Raw genomic sequence first — 22,489 nt, forward strand, 5'->3', positions numbered from 1 at the left:
ATATAACAAAAAGTTGAATTTTTTTCTAAATATTCATTGTTACCTATTTTTCATATTACATATTACAAAAATTATTTTAGCATAGGAATAGTTTAATTCGATTTATCTTTAAAGTTGGTATAAAAAAATTGTTTCCAAAAGAAATAACTGTACTATTTTCATAGATTCACAATTGATCCAGATATATCCAATTTTACATCAGGCATAAAAGGCAAAAAAAAACTTTTTTTTGGATTTTGAAAATAAAATTACAATCATCTGAAAACTTTAAGAAAATATTACTTTTAAATATAATCAAGATTATATCAAAAACAATATTTCAGAATTTATGACGAATCAATGTTAGAAGCGAAATTGCATTCAAAAAACTAATTTCAGTTATATCTGAGATGATCAAAACTATTTAAGATAGGTGCAAATTAGCTGCAGCCGACAAAATCAAGAATTTTTTGTAAATGTAAGGTACACCTGATTATGATTATTCGATTGTACCAAATTGGAATTTTTAAGAATTTTTATACACATATGATTATATGTGAAACATATTTTAAGGATAATTTTTTTTTTAAATTTTTTTTATAAAAACTATTAATATTTTTTAAATTACTCAAAAGTAAAATTAAAAATTAATACATAAATTAGAACTTCTCAGTTTTGATAAAGCCAATATTTTTAAAATACAATGCCAAAAAAATGAAAAAATACTTTTAATATTTCATACAATAAGAATCAAATGTATAATAATATAAAATAATAAAAAAATAAATTATTGAGAAAGTTTATTAAATATTAAAAAAGAAATATAGCAAAAATAAGATAATATAAGTAAAATTAAATGATTATTATTTTAAGAAAAAAAATGACGATCTTTTATTATCACATTAAGTTAACTTCTACCATATCCAATTCTCCGTTAAGTGTAGTACTTGCAGATGTCTTGTTAGTTGAAAAACATTTTTCTACATACTAACATTAGAAATAATTTTTTGCATACAAATGCTATAGAAGAATGGTCCTAGAAAAACTAAATAATATACAAATTTAAAATCCATTAAAAAAATTACTAAAAAAATTTATATATGTATTAATCTTTCCAGAGTTTTTTTTTTAAAAATCGCTTAAGCATCTGTTTTTAACCAAAAATTCTTATCTCTTTCATAAATATATTAAGATGTTCATAAATTTAAAAAACAACTGTATTTTTAGCATAGTTTCTTAAATAATTGTAAAACTCAAAGGTATTAAAAAATATATCTGAAATATCTATCAATCATTTTTCTGGTTCATTTACTGTTAATACTTTTAAAACAATTCTATCTAAAAAAAAAAACAACCATCGTTATTATTCTGAAATTTAAAAAGATCGCCGGAAAGATATGTTATTTAAAATTTCTTGTAAAAATTTGACTGTTTATCCAATTTGAAATCAATTTGTTTGTTGAAATGGCAAGAAATTAAAATTTTTAAAGATACTAGTTTAAAGCAATTTCCTAAATTAAAAAAAAATTATTAAACTACGTAAGACAAAAAGCAATATGAAAATAAATAAACTAAAAAATGTGATTTTTAAATATTTAAACTATAAATCAAATCGGAAATATCTTGAATTAATTGTGAATATTTGAAAATAGTAAAGATATTTTATTAGAAATTAACTACTCTAAATAAACATTTAAAGAAGAATCGAATAGTACCAATCTTAGTATAATATGTTATATTATAATAAAGGTATAAACAGGTAATATAATAAAAGACGAGGTATATTATGACAAGAACAATGAATATTTGAAAAAAATTTCCGCCTTCTGTTATATCTCTCTTCAAAATTGAGATAATTAAAAGCAGTTTTCTGGAATCAACTTCTATTCAGTTTTCATCTAGGGTCTACCTTCAAAATTTTTTTATATCTTTAATAGTTTTTGAGATATAAAAAATGATGATAAAAGATAAGGCGCGAAAAAATACCGCAGAATGTATCTCAAGAACGGATAAAAATTTTAAAAAGTTTTCAACGTGGACTATACCTAGAATTCTTAGAGAAGTACAGCGCATCTAGATTCAAAGCTCTAGGTGCTCATATAGTGAAGTTATGAACTTCGTTCTTGAAACTTTTTGAAGGCACATTTTTCATTTTATCTTAAGTTCTAGAAGTCACAGAAAGATGAGACCACCTTTAATCGACTTCTCGTAAAATTCTGGTCTAGAAAAAGTGTTTTTATTTTAATATTTTCAATTTTATCATAAAAGTCATGTTTTAGAAAAAAATATTCCCCACTTTCGCCTTCAACTTTGAAGCGTCATAACTTCTCAAATTTTGTATTTGGTATAGTCTTGATTATATTCAAAGTTCATTATTTTTCAAGGGCTATCAACTGAGGGTAATTTTAGATTCAAATTCCAAAAAAAAGTATTTTTTACCTATTATGCCTGAGGTCAAATTGAAAACATATTTATCATTTCTGAATCTATGAAAATAGTAAAGATATTTTTACGAAGTCAATTTTTTCTAGATATACGTATTACTATGAATCAAATGTTACCAATTTCAGTATTATATGTTATATTATAGTAAAGGTGGGAACAGGTAATATAATAAAAGACGAGGTATGTAAAGACAAGAACAATGAATATTTAGAAAAAATTTCCGCCTTCTGCTATATCTCTCTTCAAAATTGAGATAATTAAAAGCAGTTTTCTGGAATCGGTTACTATTCAGTTTTCATGTAGGGTCTACCTTCAAAATTTTTTTATATCTTCAACAGTTTTTGAGATATAAAAAATGATGATAAAAGATAAGGCGCGAAAAAGTACCACAGAATGTATCTCAAGAACGGCTGAAAATTTTAGAAAGTTTTCAACGTAGACTATATCTAGAATTTTTAGAGAAGTCCAGCGCATCTGGTTTCAAAGCTCTAGGTGCTCATATACTCAAGTTATGAACTTCGTTCTTGAAACTTTTTGAAAGCACATTTTTCATTATATCTTGAGTTCTAGAAGTCACAGAAAGATGAGACCACCTTTAATCGACTTCTCGTAAAATTCTGGTCTAGAAAAAATGTTTTAATTTTAATATTTTTAATTTTATCGTAAAAATCATGTTTTAGAAAAAAATATTCCCCATTTTCGTCTTCAGCTTTGAAGCGTCATAACTTCTCGAATTTTGTATTTGGTATAGCCTTGATTATATTCAAAGTTCATTATTTTTCAAGGGCTATCAAGTGAGAGTAATTTTAGTTTTAAATTCTAAAAAAAAGTTTTTTTTACCTATTATGCTTGAGGTCAAATTGAAAATATTTTTATTAATCTTGAATCTATGAAAATAGTAAAGATATTTTTACGAAGGTTATTTTTTCTAGATATACGCATTATTAAGAATCGAATGATACGAATTTCAGTATTATATGTTATATTATAATAAAGGTATGAACAGGTAATATAACAAAAGACGAGGTATATAATGACAAGAACAATGAATATTTAGAAAAAATTTCCGCCTTCTGCTATATCTCTCTTCAAAATTGAGATAATTAAAAGCAGTTTTCTGGAATCAACTACTGTTTAGTTTTCAAGTAGGGTCTACCTTCAAAATTTTTTTATATCTTCAACAGTTTTTGAGATATAAAAAATGATGATAAAAGATAAGGCGCGAAAAAGTACCACAGAATGTATCTCAAGAACGGCTGAAAATTTTAGAAAGTTTTCAACGTAGACTATACCTAGAATTCTTAGAGAAGTACAGCGCATCTGGTTTCAAAGCTCTAGGTGCTCATATACTCAAGTTATGAACTTCGTTCTTGAAACTTTTTGAAAGCACATTTTTCATTATATCTTGAGTTCTAGAAGTCACAGAAAGATGAGACCACCTTTAATCGACTTCTCGTAAAATTCTGGTCTAGAAAAAATGTTTTAATTTTAATATTTTTAATTTTATCGTAAAAATCATGTTTTAGAAAAAAATATTCCCCATTTTCGTCTTCAGCTTTGAAGCGTCATAACTTCTCGAATTTTGTATTTGGTATAGCCTTGATTATATTCAAAGTTCATTATTTTTCAAGGGCTATCAAGTGAGAGTAATTTTAGTTTTAAATTCTAAAAAAAAGTTTTTTTTACCTATTATGCTTGAGGTCAAATTGAAAATATTTTTATTAATCTTGAATCTATGAAAATGGTTGTGATTTATCTAAAGTAATTTTTTCTAGATTATTTTTTTATGTAAAATTAGATGAATCTAGTTTCTTGATAATCTGAAAATTAGTTAGATATTTAAAAAAAAACTAAATAAAACCTTTTCAAAAAGTTTAAACGTTCTGGTTGTATAACATGTAATTTATTAAGAATTTAAGCAGATAAACATAATATTAAGAATATTTCTAGCATTAAATTAGATAATTTTATTATTAGCCAATCTTTTTAACATTTTGAATGTATTCAATTTGTATTTTTATATTCAAATTTTACAACAGTTCCAAGAGATAATGTTTGGTTTTCATTTATGTTAATAAATTTATTTGTACTTTTACGTAGAAATGCTTCATTTTTTAGTAGTTGATATTTTTTTGTCTTCAACATAAGAAAACGTTTACCAAACAAAACTATTCTTAAATAGCTGGATTTTATTAACAATATATTCTTCAGTTCTTTAATAGATATTATTAGAGGTAAAATTATTAACAGTTTTTTAACGTCAATATAATTGTCGTATTGAAAACGTCACTACTAAATATTTCGTGAAAATGATCATTACACATATTTAAATTTGGTGAAAGGTATGTAGTTAAATGTTGTCTCAAATTGGAATTTATTTCAATTGGTGTTCTTTCAAAAGGCCATTCAATACTTTTTTTAAAAATTCCAAATATAAATTTTAAACGCAGTTTAAATTAAAGAAATGAATTTGACTTTTATAAACATTTTTTTGTATTTTTGTTGCTACATGGTGATATATAATTTTTAACTATATTGTACATATCTTCAAGTGTTATATTATCTATACAATAAATTTTAATGAAATATATATCTCTTCATTTTTATTTATTGAAACAAAAAAATCAACTTTTTTTTATATAAAGATACAAATGTTTATAATTTTCAGAATCAAATATAGGTTGAACAACGCAAATGCTACGAAAATGTTTACTTGCTGTACTTTTAAGATATTTCAAACTTTTAGTAGTTGTAAATCAAAATGAAATATTACACATTTTTGTAGACTTACATAAAAATAATATTTTATTTGTTTTTCTATTTTAACATGTATCTTAACGTAACAAAATCAAAAAAAAACTGTTTTTTTTTTACATGTATTTTTGATAAATTAAGCTATGTATGGAAAATTTTGTCATAACAATTTTAATATTAAGTAAAACATTAATATTTTATTTTAAAATATTTTATTATAGTTATATAGTAATGGTTATGTATATATAAATGATTTTAAAAAATTATTTGTAAATATATTTTATTATTTTTTTATATTTTTTTCAATTAAACACTTGTATATAGATTATTTTTTTTATAATTTTATAGATCTTTTTCTATCAAAACATTTAATCAAACTTAGTAAAAATATTATACAATTCTCTTTTAATATCACCTTTTCAATATTATTAAAATAAATATTGTTAAATTAGTATTTATCATTTAAAAAAAATACTATTTATAGTTTTTATATTTGCACTTTAAAGCAGTCTTGATTTAATAAATTCTTATTTTATTGTATAGTACGAAACAAGTAAAATTTTTCTTTTTAAAAAAGGAAAGGAAAAAATTTATTATTAAATTATAATAAGTAATATATATATAAATTTTTAAGAAAAAAAATAATAAATTGTTATTTAATTTAATAATATATTACAGATATATATTTATATATATACATATACGTATATCGTTTTATATAATGTTCTGAAATTATTTACATTCATGTGACCTAATGTGTTTTAATATATCATTAGATAAGTCACATTAAAAAAAAAATATTAAAAAAGCTGGATAATAACTTTATTTTCTTTCAAAAAATAAATATTAAAAAGTTATCGATGATTTACCATTAATATTTAAATAAGATAAAAGTTGTATTCAGAAAAATTATTTATACTTTGTGATTTAAAAAAGTATTAGAATGAGATATATACATAATTCTAATAATTCTAATCTTAAAATAAGATTTTTTGTAATTTAAAAATATTTTTTTTATTTTAAATTGTCTGTTTACTAAAATAAAGTTGAATGTTTATTAAAAAAGTTTTTATTATAAGTTAAGGTATTTTATGTTATTTAAGGATCAAATAGATCAACTTTAAATATCAACATTTTTTATATTAAATACAAATGTTTATATATAACAATGATTATCAATTTAATTATATTTTTGAATTAAAAAACTTATAATACCAGTTATTAATTGTTAAATAATCTCATAAAAAAAAATGAAACAAGAAATTTTCATCTAAAAAATTTATTTATATATTTTATAAACAACATAAAATTAATGATTGAAAATTATTTATTTTTTCACAAAAATAATTTATACTTTAGTGTTGAACAAATTTTTATTTTTATTCTTTATTTAAATAATATATATATATATATATACATTTGTATAAAGCGCAACTTAGTCATTAGCTTTACTCAGAAAATGAATATAATATTTAAGATTTTAACGATATAAAGGTATAACTTAAACAAGTATAAAAAGTAAAAAATTTTTGTTAGGTGTTAACTTAAGTAACAGTTAAAATAATGTTTATAGTTACTAGAAATAATATTTTTATTTTTGACAATTAACGCCCAATTTATACGTATATATATATTACTTTCTCCACAATATGATAAAATTTAAAAAATAAAAAGCTTAAACATATTTCATTCATTTTTAGTTATATTAATAATATAAAGTACATTTATAGTTATATATAATTAATATTAAATTTTTTTTATTTTAAACGTATTACGCTAGAGTAAAATAATAAAATTCTATTTTATGTAAGTTGTTATCTTACAAACAATAAATTTTTATCTTTTTTATCATATTACCTATCAAAAATTAATTTTTTTTTTCTACATATAAATATACAAATATATAATATTAAATTAAATATATTTATATATTAACATTTTCTTAGCCATTTTTTGATTAAAAATATATCACATGTTAAAAAAATTAATTGATATTTTTGTAATAATGTTTCTATTTAACATTATTTTTAATATAATATTTATAGATATAATAAATATTGCATTTTATTAAAATTTATATCTTGGCATTAATATCTTGAGTATTTGAGATTAAATATTTTTGAGAATAAATTTTATGGTATATAAAACATGCATTTTATAAAATATAATATCAATTATATTATTTTAACTATTTTTCTTATTGAAAAAATTTCTATATTTTTATATAATATATTATTTTTTTTTTATAATAAAAAAAAAATTAAAGATTTTTTATATTTTTTTTAATATAATTTTAGAAGTGTTAAGTAGAAGGTTAAGTAAATTTATATATCAAAATTAAAAAAAAAAAATATTTTTTTGTTTTTTATCAAATATAATATTTAAAAAAAAAAAGGTAATTTAGTTAAAATTGAATGAGAAATGTGGAGAGTCGTATAACTAGGATATTAAAATATAAATATATACATAATAAAAGCGAAGTAGTCAATGTATATTTATTTCTATATGTATGTATATTATAAACATATCTATATTCTTTGTCATATGAATTACTCTCTCTCTTTTCTTGAAACTTTATATCTCATTTTCATCACAAAAATAATTGTAGTCACGCATATTAGTTTACCCTTTAACTATTTTTCTCTAATATTATTAAATATATTTTAAAAATATATTTCTTTCCCTCTCTAAGATAATGATTATGTTATAATGAAAATTGAAGACAATATTTTCACTACATAGATATAATAATTTGTTTATAATTGTGGGGAAGAGCATAGAGAATATGAGAGAGTTAATATTTTGGTGCGGCAACAATGTTTATTAAAATATAGAATCATATTTTCACACACCAAATGACATAGAAATTTAATTGTCAATTTATCTTTGAATTTTTTTTCTTTTTTTATATATCACAATACTATTTTCTATCCGCAGGATGATTAATTGATTAACCCTGTACATATTTCTCTCTCTACTACATTTTTCTATTAAAAAAAGATATAAAATAATTAATTTAAAATAATCTAAAAACAAATTATTACAAAACTAAATTTATCAAAAATACTTATTAAATCTTTTATGTTTATTTAATAGCAAGTATATATATTAAAAAATAAGTATACTTATAATAATATAAAATTATTATCTTTTTAATCTAATCATTAATCATTAATTTATTAGAAAATAATTTTAATATTATTTTTATAACTTTGATTCGTATCTTTTTCATTTTCTTTTTTATTTTTAATTTATATTTTATTAAAGACTTTGATAATAAGACAAATATTTTTAGCCAATAAATCATCAAGATCTGATTTTTAAAATAAATTTTAACAAGACATAAGTTTCGATATACTTAAACAAGTGTGCAATTGTTAACGATTAATGTAAACAATTTTTCTATGTTAAAATATTATATATATTTCAATATATTAAAAATGTTTCAATTCTTATAGTCAATCTATTAACCTCTATATTTAAAATATTTTTGTCACTGAACTTTTATCAATCTTACATAAAATCAACATTTTTTATATTCATTTAATTATTTGACCTAAAGAAAAATTTAATTTTATAAACTTTATAATGATTAATAAAAATATTTATAGATAGGTTAATTTACCAATTGATTTTTTTTTTTATAATTTAAATATATATAAAACATATTTTTATGCCAATATATATTTTATTAAGTGTATCATTTTTTGACGTGTTCATTAACAGAAATTTTATTTATTATTTTTTATTGTTTAAAATGTAACATTTACAAATATATAATTTTTCCTCTAAAATATCAAATATTTTATTTTAGAATACTAAAAATATATTTATTTATTTTTTTATTGTTGAGTTATTAAAAATATTTGAAATAGGTTTAAATAACAAATTCACAAAAAACCTCCTTTTCTGATAATTTATTTGAATTAATTGTATTTTCTTTTAACAGTAATATGTATATATATATGTATAAAATATTTCTTCAATTATACAAGAAAAATATCTTTTTTAAATAGCGTTTCAAAAAATTTATATATTTATATATATATATATATTATATAAAAAGATAACAAAATCAAAACGTCACGCTGTTATATACAATAATAATATATTTTGTTATTTTTTTTATTAAAACTTTTAACAAGTTGCATAAATATAGAAAAATTTAATAAGAAATTTGTCATTTTCCAAAAAAAAGTACATCTTTCTTTTCTTATACTATTTACTAACTTTGTTTATAATATATATATATATATATTTTTTTTTTTATTAAAAATTTTTTGTATTTATTAAAATAAAAATATTTTAATATGATTATAGAGAAAAATATATTTAATAATAAATATTATTAACGTACCCATTTTTTGCTTATTTTATTATAGTGTTTTACAAAACTATTTAAAATGTTTTATTTAAACTCTTATAACATTCAACAACATTTCTTTATTTTTTTAAACATTTATCGATAATTTATAAATGTTTGAAGGTAGTGGTATTATGTATAAAGATAAGTTAAATAAATAAAAAAAAATTTTTTTTTAGAATTGAAATTTTAACAATTGTTATTAAAGAGTTATCAAACTAGAAAAAAAACAATATGAGGTATTTATTTGGTTAAAATATTCTAAATTTCAAAGATCGGTCAATTTTTTTAAAGTAATATATTTTATATATTTATGTAATTCTTTTTAAAATGTAGTTGTTAGAACTTCAATTTTATTATACATCCCACAAAATACATTTCTTTTTTATGTGTATATATTAACTGAATATTTTATATAATGTCCAAACTTTTATATTAAAGTCTTTACCATATATCAAAACTAAAAATTTTTCATCTTTAAACTTTTATAAATTATATATACTTTTTAGTGAAATTTTATTATATATACTTTATTATAAAAAGGATATTTAAAAGAAAATATTATTATATTTTTTTAAAATCCTTTGAATTAAGTATATTATTTTATTTACTAACTTTCAAAAATTATTTTTTTACTTCAATGATTTAAATAGTTTAACATAAATTATAATTTGATATATTTATGTATAGTTATATATTTTTATACCAAAAAAAAAAGTAACATTAGCCTCAAAATGGCAAAAGTTAAATATTTTATCTATCATTTATTACTTGAACAATTATTTCTTATAATTCTATCCAATAGAATATTTATTGAAGGATTTAAAAAAGATTGCACTGTTCATCAACAAAAGGTAAAATATTTTAAAATTTTTAATGTACTTTTTAACAAATGTTCTTTTAGGACATCTCATGTCATGTGTTAAAAAGTAAGTTTCTCATTTTTTATCGTCCTTATCTTTAACTTTTTTTTTTTAAAACAAAAAAAAAACCACTACATTTTATGTAGTATAAAATGCATTAAACATTTTAGATTGCCCTTTTTTTATAAAATTGTAAAAATATATTATAAAAAAAAGTTTCCATATAATTTATTTAAATAATCGTTAACTTGTTTGTCATTTAGATAACTATTACAAAATAAGATAACATTATTATTATTAAATTAATTTGTCCTTTCAATATAATAAACATTTCCCTAACTAATATATAATAGAGTTAAAAATAATAGTTAATGGATTTTGAATAATATATATATATATATATATTTATAAAATAATGTTATCAAAGATTAAATAAATTTAATGTATTATTATAGTTGACTGTAAAAATAGTTTAATTGAAAATTATATGAATATACCATTGGAACAATATCCGGAGGAAGCGCATGATTTTAGAGTTGAACCATTTTCAATAATGGAGACAAGTTATGATTCAACAAAATATGTTCTTAATGTTGGAATATCATGGCAAATGCCACCAATACCATCAACAGAATATGTTAAAGGTTTTTTATTAAATGTTGAAGATATATCTGATGATTATGAAGAAGAAAATTTTTGTTTCTTTTTTAATACATCACAAACAAAATGGAATAAAGAATTAATTAATACTTCACCAAGATTTCAATTAACAAGTGATAAAGAATTTTCATTTGATAAAAAATATAATATATCTTTAATTACTTTACCATCATTAAAGTATAACATTAAAAAAATAAATACTGAAATAAAAATGCCAACTAATCCAGCACATTTACATGCTATGCAACATTTATCACCTAATTGTACCAATTATTCACATCCATATGCTAATAAATGGACAGCTGGATTTCAAAGTATAACTGTTCATCCAAATTCTAGGACAATACAAGTAATTTTTAGAGGTGCTCCACCACAATATTGTTTTGAGGGATATGAAGTAAGATTAATGGATGCAGCAAATTCTGAAGTTGTTTTTCATACAAAACTTCGTATAGAAGAAATGATTATTGAAAAAAAAGGTCAAGATACTATATTTAAAGGTATTGTTAATTTTACTAATGCTGATTTTGGTGTACAATATACACCATCAGTACTTCCTATTGAAACTGCTAGTGATGGTAGATGTTTATGTCCAGTAAATGCTGATGATCCATATGATAAAACAATTGTATGTTCATGTATTGCTGCTGAGGGTCATCCTGTTATTATGGAACGTCCTAGTGCACCATCAATTGATTGTAAGGATTGTTATAATCAAACAATAAAACCAGTCAAAGATTTAGAATTTAAAGAATATCTATTTAATTGGTTAATATTTTTACCAATGTTTTTTGTTACATTATTACTTGGTTTATTGGCATATTTTATAATTAAATGTTACCAAAAACAACGAGAAAATGGTAAAATTGTTAATATACGTTTTGTTAAAGATAATAATGATGAATGTTCAAATGAAAAAGATAAAAATATAGTAAATGATAATTGTCAAGAGATATGTAAAATTCCATTAATTATGGATATTAAAAAACGTATTTTAATTATATATAATCATGATTGTGAACAACATGATACAACTGTATTGGCATTTGCTAGCTATTTAAAAGCATTCGATTTTGATGTTAAACTTGACATTTGGGATATAGATGAAATTTCTGAAAATATAAATGATTATGTCAGTTCATCAATTATTAATTCTGATATAATTATTGTTATTAATTCTGTTGGAGCTTATCATAGATATCAAGCAAAGATAGATAAAGAATATTATATTTCAAGGAATAAAAGTTCACCACTTGATTCATTATTCTTGTCACAAATTAATCATTCTATTGAACATGGAAGAATAATTTCAGCACGTTTTCAATATACATTAAATGAGAATATTATAATACCATTAAGGACAAATCTTCAATTTGTTTTACCTGAAAATGGACCACCATTGATATCAAATATTATTAATGCTAAATCACGTAATGATCCAATTTTAAAATTACATAAAGATAAATTAGATAAAATTAGTGATGCTGTTAAAGAGATGCAAAATTATATACGTAAAAATCCAAATTGGTTTATTGAAAGCCATCATAAGGTACCTTATAGTTATGAATCTCCACAAAAATTAATTAAGAATGATGATTTGTCTCAGAAGATACCTATCTCATCAGAATTAATACCAAATGATACTGGAATATTTAGTGCAACAGAGGAAACATCTCTTTTATCAACTAATGATGATGAACGAATAGAAATGGAAGTAATATTAAATAATAAAATTAAAGAATCTAAAAATTGTCATTACCAGACTTCATCACTTATTATTGATTCTGGTGTCAATTCATTAGTAATATGTTCTGAAGAACAGGATATATCAGAAAAAGAATGTAATAAAAAACATTCTTTACCTAATTCAAATAACTCATTAAATTATCTCAAAAACGAATGCTCAAATCTCACAATAAAGGAACCCTTAAAACACTTATCAAATGATAGTGGTATGATTTCAGATCTCAATAATTCAATTTCTGCAACTTAGAAGGACACCTTAATTACTGTGTTGAATCTTCTTTAAAATTTAATCCAAAGAAAATTTTTTTTTGTCTAATGTTGATGAATTGTCACAAATCTTATTATTTTTTTTTTATTAATATTATACATAATTTGGATTTATGATAACTTATCTTTTAGTAATTTTACATTTTTCTACATACTAATTTAAGGGTAATTTATATATAATTTAATTTTAACAAAAAAAAAACAATGTTAACATACATATTATAAATAGTAATTAATTTGTTTTCTTAAAACATACATTTTATGAACGAGTAAACATATTATATGTACATTAATTAAGATTTTTACTATAATATTTTTATTAATATATTTCTATATTTTTCTCTTATTTTTCTTTTATTTTATTATAAAAAGTTTTTTACACATATGTATGAAATAATTCATTTTTAAAAGAAAGAAAATTTGTATTCTTATTTTTTATTTAAAAGTGGAAAGTATCGTATATTTAATTATATAATCAACAAATAGATAATAATCTATTGTTTTATACTTTTTTTTTAATTAAATGATATTTATTATAAAAACAATATGTAAAATTAAATTTATAATTAAAACATATTTTATTAAAATAAAGTATAAAAAATCTTTTCTAAGAAAAATAAAATTAAACAATTGTAAGAAGAATGGCAGGAATTATAAAAAAAATAAAAAAATATGATGTAAATGATAAAGATTTTATATTTGCATTATTTCTAATATAATAATTTGGTGCTTGAATATGTAAATGTTCATCATCATTATTAGAATCTATTCTTAAAAAATAATTTTCTATTTGTTCATTATCATAATTACATTCATTACTTTGACAACAACAAAATTTATCAATATCAGCTCTGTCAAGTACATAACTTATTGGTAAATCTATTACACGATGAATAAAAACTTTGTGAATATATCCATTAGAATGTGAAGTAAAACATGTAGCTGTATTTGGTGTTTTTGCACATTTAATTCCCATGAATTGAGGACTAACATTTTCAAATTTTGATAAACAATTATACCTTGGAAGTACATCACCTTTTCTATAAATTACAATACAACTATCATCTTCAATAGGACATTCTTTTAGTATAGCTAAAATTAAATTTTAAAAAAAAAATTTATAAATATATATAATTTTTTATTTTATTAAAATTTAAATTATTATTTATAAAGTATCAAATAAAACATACGTGGATGAGTTGAATGAGGATTATAACTTTGAAGGCATTTTATTTTTCTATCATTACCTAATGTAAAGGTAACAAAAAAATAAATTATATATAAAATAGATAAAACAATAAAATTCATTATTTTTAATATTTTTTAAGAAAGAGTAAAAATATTTGTATGTTATATTAAATTTATATAACAAAAATTTTAAAACAACATTTTATTTTATCAAAAAAAAAATATGAGTTATCATTTTTTTACAAGCATTTTATACAACTTATTCATCCATAAAACTAAAATTTTTATGTTATTTTTATTAAAAATATGACTAATTTTATTTTAAAATTAAAAAATATTATAATTATTAATAATATTTTTCTTTTGTATATTTTTTTTTCTTTAAATTTTTGAAATTTTAAAATATTTAAAATAAGATTATATCCCATTTTATATAAAGAGGACAATTTTGTATTTTTTAAATATTTCATTTGTTATTTTTGAAAAATTGTTGTCTACTCTTTTTTCTGTCTACTCTTTATATCATCAATAATAATGAGACATTTTGGTACTTTCGGCTGATCATATACATAAATAGAAATAATATTTAAAAATAAAATAAATGTTTAACTTCTCAAGGACGTTTTTGTCTTTCAAAACGGTTTACTTGTATTTTTAAAAAAAAATATGACAAGCATTTCTATGTTCTTATATTAACAGACATTAATATATCATTTTTTTTGCCTAAGAAACATTTTCTCACAATGCACAACAGTAAATATCAGACATATTCTTATCCCTATAAACAAAATAATCACAATCAAGTGAGAATAAAGTGACATTATAGTGTAAAGAAGTTCTTTTATGCTTTAAAGAATAATTTAAATTATTTAAAATGTCAACTTTCTTTTGAGAAATATCTTTTAGCATTATGATAAATTTAATTTATAGTGAAAATTCTTTTATAATAATATGTATATATATTAAATTGAATATTTAAAGTATAACATATTTTTAAATTATTTATTGAAATATAATAATTGGTAAGAAAAAAAAAATTATTTCCTAGCCGGCACGCTAAAAAAAAGGAAAATAATAAAATAATAATAATTAAAAGTTAGAAAAGATAATAATTAATAATTGCGTGATTCTCAGGCCATTATATTTTGTCATGATTGATTAGACCAGATTTGTAGGTGAATATATTTTTATTTTATCATCTATATTTTTTTGGTAAATAAATTGTTCATTGAAAGCTATTCTAAAAAATGTTATCATTTCTTAGAATGGTAACATTTTTAGTTAATTTATATATTCAACGGTAATATTGTTGATAATATTTTCCTCTTGCACGAATATCCATTGAACAATTTTTTCTTTATAAAAATTTTAACATCTAATAGGATTTAATAATTGAGTGTAATTTTAAATAAATATCAATTGATATATATTTTTTTTTGTATATGTGGCAAGAATGATTATTTAAAAAAAACAACTAATTCATGTTAATTATTTTCTTAATTTTGTTATTAAAATAATTTTCTAAGTTGTGCTGTAATCTTTCCAACTGCAACCCTAACAAAACTTTTTTCTTTAACATCACGAAGGATTTTATATAATTTCCTTGTCTTTTCATCATAATCTTTTTTTGATACACGTTTAATTACTCCAAGATGATCAACTATTTGACCTCCTAAAAAAAAATTTATACATTATTTTTTACTCTTTAAATTATTTTTTTTTACAATCAAATTAATCAAAAAAAAGGACAAAAAAAAGAAAGAATTTTTTTATGACCTAAATAATTATTGAATCTTATTGTTACATTTTAAATGAATAATTAATTTTAAAAAAGAATTATATAAATTATAATATAAAAAACTAAATTTCACATTTAATCTAATGAATCTTAATTTTAAAAAAAGAATTGTATACAAATAATCTTTTTTTTTTTTAAAAATGATATCAATATTAAAGTAATATGTATATAATATATATAATATCTTCATGCTGGTAGATAATCTTGTATCTTAAGTAGATAATTGAACTGTGACATATTGCTTTCATCTATTTTACAGGTATATGCCGCAACACCAATATGTATAAATACATCACCTTTTCCGGTGTCATTATCTGGTGCCGTCAACAAGAATATATACTATTTTTTTTTTATTAATCAAACAAAGATTTGCTCAGTTATGAAGTTACCGCATAAGATATATAATTATATAAACAATTTGATAAAAAAAATTTTGATCTAAATCATTTTCTTATGAGAAATAGTAAGTTATGAAAGAGAATGAGAACATTTTAAAGAAAAATAATTATACCTTTCATAAAAAAATATAAAAGATTAAACCTATTATTATATACGTAATTTAAGTAAAAATATTACTATTATTTGACGTAATCTTATACAAAACATCCTCTTCAAAGTTACACATTATTGTATATACTCTATTTATATTATAAAAATAAGGTATTATAAAAACTTAAGATTAATGATTATTACTAGAAAATAAAAATTTGATCCTAAACAATTATAATAGTCTTTGTTATGAAAAAAAAAATATGTTACCAAAAACCACAACATACTTTCAGGTGTTGCGCATATTTTCTTTTGAAATTTGAAACTATTTAAGACAGCTGTAGAAGTGTAAAAGGGAATTTCAAGAAGAAAACAATTCCGACAATTCTTTAAATGTTGTCCTTATACTTATTATTATTTTAATAACAAATAAATATATGACCTTAATTATGATTATGTGTTAAAAATATAAGATCAAATTTCATGTTCTTTTGAATAAAATCTAATAAATCACTACTATATTAAAAACAATTTACATTAATTGGAAATAAACCACTTTACAATGTATTTCAAAAGAAAAAAAAAGAAGACAATAACAATAATGGCAATTTAACTACTTATAACAAATAAATTAATATTATTCATGTAATAAGCTAATATTAATTAGTTATATATTGAAAATAGAATAAAAGATGTAAGAAATTAAATCATATCTTCTATATTTTACATTATAATCCCATTTAAATGTATTGTAATAAAAGTTTTTAAAAAGGACATCTAAATGACACGTGCAATTGGTTAAGCTTTCTATCTTTTTTTTTCTATTAAAAGTAATAATAAAAACTTCTAATTGCATTGTTATAAAATTAAGTAAAAAAAAAAAGAGAAGTTTTTATAATAATTTCTTATTATATGATCATTTAACTATACCACATGTGTTGTTACCCCCCCTACATAGTAAAATAAAACCGTAAATTTTTACCTAGAGGTAACGTTATATAACAAGAAGAAGAGACAAAAAAATTAAAGAAAAACCGCTTAGAATTAAGTAAGGCTGTCGAAATTTTATTATATAAAGTCAGCCTAATAAGTATAATTTGTAAGAAATATCAAGATATATATAAGTTCTCGACATCTTTATTACATTATTATCGGCCACTCGATAGTTGGCAGTTAATGAAGGACAACAAAAACAAAAAAAACCGACAAATAACTGTATAGAAAGATTAAGCAGCAGGATTCAAAAAAATCAAAAAAAAAAGTAAGGTTTTTAAACAATATATATAGTAGTCAAACAGTGATCCTAAAGGAATTTGCGGTAAAACATCAAATCTAATAAATAATTAAAGTTATTTCATATTATTTTTGATAATAGCAATATCATAATTAGAAGTAGATTACTTAAAGACAGATTATATGCTTTTAATTTGTTAACACATACTGTGTTACAAATTACTTTCAGCTGTTTATAAAAATAATATTAAAATGTAACAATTTATAAGATATAATTTTTAATAAAATAATTATAAAATAAAACTTACCAAAAATTTTTGTATTTGCATTCCATGTTTTATCATCATTAAAACAATGTAAATCAAATAGATGTGGTATATCAAGAAGATTTTCTATTTGTTGTTGACATTTACCAACTTTTTTAGAATGTGCTTCACGTGCATTATTTAATATTCTCATAACCATCATTGAATATATAAATGGTTCTTTATCTCTAAGATCATTTAAATATGGTGCTGGTGTATTATCATTTTCCATATTTTCTATAATTCTATTAGTTATATTCATAAATTGCGTCTCATCATCATTAAAATCAGAACTTGAATCACTACCATAACATTCATCAGGTGTTGATCGAGGATTATCACCATCTTTTAAATTGTATTTATTATTTACATTATATGGTATTTCTCTATCTATATTACCATATACTTTTGTATGTTGATCTAACATATTATTAGATGATTCTTTTAATGGTCTTTTAATAACTCTTGGTGGTATGATTGGTTTTGTTGTTATAATATTTTCATAAATATTACCTTCAATATTATTATCATATTTTGTATTATTATATATAGAATTCCTTCCAATTGTATATGTTTTTTTAATTTTTTTTCTATTAATAACTGGATAATCTTCAATATCATAAAATTTTTTCCTAATTTCAATTTCTGATATACTAGAATTATTTAATGAATTAATTTTACAATTCATATGTCCCTCAAAATCAGAGTATGTTGTTGAGTCACAATTTGTTAATTTTCTTTCATTAAATGAATTAAAATTTGTATCATCATCAGTAAAAAAACATGAACTTAATTCTGATGAGACACCTGATGAATTTGATTTAGAACGACGAATTGTAATAATAGGATAATCAGGACGTAGACTATGCATATTTTATTTTTTAAAAATACCTAAAAAAAATAAATAAATATAATAAAATAATATAAATAGTAATATAAATTTAAATAAAATGAATATAAAAATTTGTAAACGAAGATATATTTTTATAAACAGATGAAGTTAGGTAATTTATATAAATAATTTATATTCTTACAATATTATATGACACTTAGCAGTTGCAATTAGTTGTAATGAGGATAAAATAAAGATATATAGTAATAAGCCGACAATTTAAATATATATATATTTTTCTACAAAATATGTTCCTCCTAACAAAAGTTATCTGATAATGAAGAATAATGTTTTTATTTATAAATTAACAAAACACATGTTGCGGGAATCATAAAATCATTTTCAAGTATTAAAAACAAAACATTACTACCGAAAAATTTCAGCTGGACCATAAAATTTAAGATCGGAAAGTTAATAATAATGGATATAATAAATTAAGGATTATGTAATAAAATAGTCAACAGGTATCTTAATAAATTAGATAATATATATATAATATTAATATAATATATAATAATAAATTTTGAATTATTTTTTTTTTCTGTTATTAATATATTATTATTTATAATAATATACATATATATATATTTTTGTTATTCAAAGAATTTATAAAATGAAAAGTAAAGATACTTTTTATATTATTATGTGAATTAAGACAATTCTTGAAGGAAGAAGCATTTTATTTTAGCCACACCTATTTATTCTTTTTTTTTTGCCTTCCTTAACGATCTGCCTCAAAAGTTTTTATAATGTCAAAGAGGAGAGGATATTATATGTGTATATACTACTACCGTTCATATACTTTTAATATATAAGTAAACAAATAAGGGAATATAAAGAATTAAGCTCCACCTCTTTTTGAGGGTAAAATAAAGTGTATCTTCATTTTTATTATCATAATATATGATAAAATTAAACATATATAATTATAGTATAATTGAAATTAATAAAAGAAAAAAAGTTTTTAAATTAATACTTTTTAAAAGTTAGAAAAAAAAAGGTGGAGATTAAATTGTAATATTTATTAATTTTTAAAATAATCTTCAAATAATTTTAATATCATTTGATTATATTTTTTTTTTCAAATAAAAGTAATGTAAATCAGATAATGATTAAGATAATTGTATATCTAATAAACTAATACCACACTGTGGTTATTTTATATCTTTTTTCTATATATATATATATAATATAAAGTAGATAAAAATACCAATATCTGTCGCCAGGATGTCAATAAAATTTTCAAATTTCTTTTTTATATATAAATATATTAATTTAATAACTCAATTGCAACACATTTTTGAAAAGTACTAACTCTTTCTAAATAAAGAAATGAAAAGAAATATACACCTGGTGTTACAAATTAAGAATAAACCTCTATTATATAAATAACATATCTAATAATAAATGACATACCTTTTTTTTTTGTAAAATATATAGTAGATATTAATTTTTTAAAATATATAAAATATATTCTTAATTGTATTTAAAGACTTTTTAAAAATATAAATATATATAATATAGAAAAAAAAGTGTTTTTTTTTTGTTACAAATTATTTTAACTATTTTTATGTATTTATAGACATTTTAATTGTCCTATAATAATTATTCTACAAGAATAAATAATTTATTTAAATTATTTGATAATTGCCTGTAGACGCCGTTTAAATTAACTAATACATATATAACAAATTGTTTCATGAAATTGATAGATAATTTTTAAATTTATATATAATGATAATTAAAATAAGTTAAATGACATTTTTTTTTATAATATAAATTAAAAAAAAAAATTAGGTTAAAATAAATAAATATATATATCTTTATTATTATTATTTTATAAAATATAATATTTAAAATATATATAAATTTTTTTTTTTTCGCGGTAAAAATGTATTTTGTATAAAATAATTAAATTATTATATACACCTAAATTTTAATAGACATTTTTAACAGAATAAAAAAAAAAAAATAATAAATCAGGAATAACTTATGTAGTATGATGTTAAATGAATATATATATATAACAATTGTGTGAAATTGACAACTTCTTTTGTAGTAAAAAGTGACAAATTATTGAAAAAAATTTTGTATCTCCTAGTTAGGAATGATTTGTTACTTCATAAGGAACAAAGAAAATATATTTAAAGGTAGTGTCTATAAAGTGGTATAGTTAACTAAATTTTGATTAATTATTACATAACAATAAGCTATATATTAATAGACTTACAATAATTAAAAGTGTCTACATAAAAGAAATTGAGAAAAAAAAAAAAAACTTTTTTTTTAAAAAGTTTTAGAGTTAATTAATGTATAAATTTAAATTGTTAAATATATTTCTATTAATAAGGATAAACATTTATTAATATTTAAACAGGTGAATCAACTGGTTGTTTCTGATTCAATTAATTTATAAGTATATGCTATAAGAAGAAGGTGTCCATTTTCATGTTTAATTTTAATAAACATAAATGAAGTTTTATGTACATATATACCTTACCACTTCCGGACATCTGGTGATTGTTATTAGTAAATGTCCTTAAAATCATAAGTCAAGAAATAATTTAAAGTTAAGAAGAGGTATATTAAATATATAAGTATATAAAAACTTTTTGAAGTAGTGACAATTTTTAAGGTGCATGGATTAAATAATGTAAACATAAGCGCAGATATAAAAAAGAAAGATTATATAATCATTAAAATACTCCGCAAAAACATTTTTTTTTTCTTCATTTTAAAGTTTCTTAGTTAGGTAACATAACATAAGATTATATTTGTTGATTACAACTTTTTAAATATGTTAGGTCATTAAAAAACTTACAAAAATTGTTACTGTTTTTATTATATAAAATATTTTATATTATTAATAATTTTTTTTTTTACATATTTTTTATTATATAATAATATTTTAATTTAAAACATATTTAAAATATTATATATAAATCTTTATTATATATTGAAAAAAGATTAAGTAATATAATTATTTAAATTTAATAAATATCAATTGCAAAATTTAAGTAAATGCTTATAATAACAATTAATAGGTATTTAGAAAGATCATATTTACATATTAATATTTATTAATATTAAACGTTTATATTTCAAAAAAAAAATATATATATGATTAATAGTATTGTATTTTAATTGATATCACAGACAAGATGTTATATAATTATGAATACTTAATATAAAGATTGTAGTTATATATATCAAATTTCTAGTATTTTTAATATGGTTTTTATTTTATTTTCTGTTTTATAACTCAAATGAAGTGTATTTTGACATTTTAAATGAAATGAGGTATTATTAATAAGTAAGTGAAATAGAGAGGTTAATAAGAGTAATGTTGAGATTGTTGAGGTAATGTTTAGTGATCCATAATATATCTTATAAATCAAGAATTTTTTGTTTTGTATGTTATTTAACAGATTAAAGATATATATGTTTAATAACAAGAATATTGTAATGATGGTGTAATGAGAGAGTTAACTAATAACTATGTGTAAT

General features: G+C 19.8%; 3 protein-coding genes across 3 annotated transcripts; 1 reads left to right on the forward strand and 2 right to left on the reverse strand.

Annotated features, from left to right (window-relative positions):
* Positions 1–10,275: 10,275 nt before the first annotated feature.
* On the forward strand, positions 10,276–13,057 carry SRAE_X000079600 (SEFIR domain-containing protein; the record flags this gene model as incomplete). Its single annotated transcript, XM_024645183.1, has 3 exons — positions 10,276–10,395; positions 10,446–10,470; positions 10,860–13,057. The coding sequence occupies 3 exons, from the start codon at positions 10,276–10,278 to the stop codon at positions 13,055–13,057; spliced, it is 2,343 nt and encodes a 780-aa protein (XP_024510667.1).
* A 642-nt stretch (positions 13,058–13,699) lies between these two features.
* SRAE_X000079700 (Hypothetical protein) lies at positions 13,700–14,385 on the reverse strand (the record flags this gene model as incomplete). Its single annotated transcript, XM_024645184.1, has 2 exons — positions 13,700–14,169; positions 14,268–14,385. The coding sequence occupies 2 exons, from the start codon at positions 14,383–14,385 to the stop codon at positions 13,700–13,702; spliced, it is 588 nt and encodes a 195-aa protein (XP_024510668.1).
* Positions 14,386–15,773: 1,388 nt separating this feature from the next.
* Positions 15,774–18,961, reverse strand: SRAE_X000079800 (Hypothetical protein; the record flags this gene model as incomplete). The annotated part of the gene is made up of 2 exons (XM_024645186.1): positions 15,774–15,937; positions 18,094–18,961. 2 exons carry the CDS (start codon positions 18,959–18,961, stop codon positions 15,774–15,776), a joined length of 1,032 nt encoding a protein of 343 aa, XP_024510669.1.
* Between the last annotated feature and the right edge of the window lie 3,528 nt (positions 18,962–22,489).

Source organism: Strongyloides ratti, assembly GCF_001040885.1.
Source record: "Strongyloides ratti genome assembly S_ratti_ED321, chromosome : X".
Classification (NCBI taxonomy): Eukaryota; Metazoa; Nematoda; class Chromadorea; order Rhabditida; family Strongyloididae; genus Strongyloides; species Strongyloides ratti.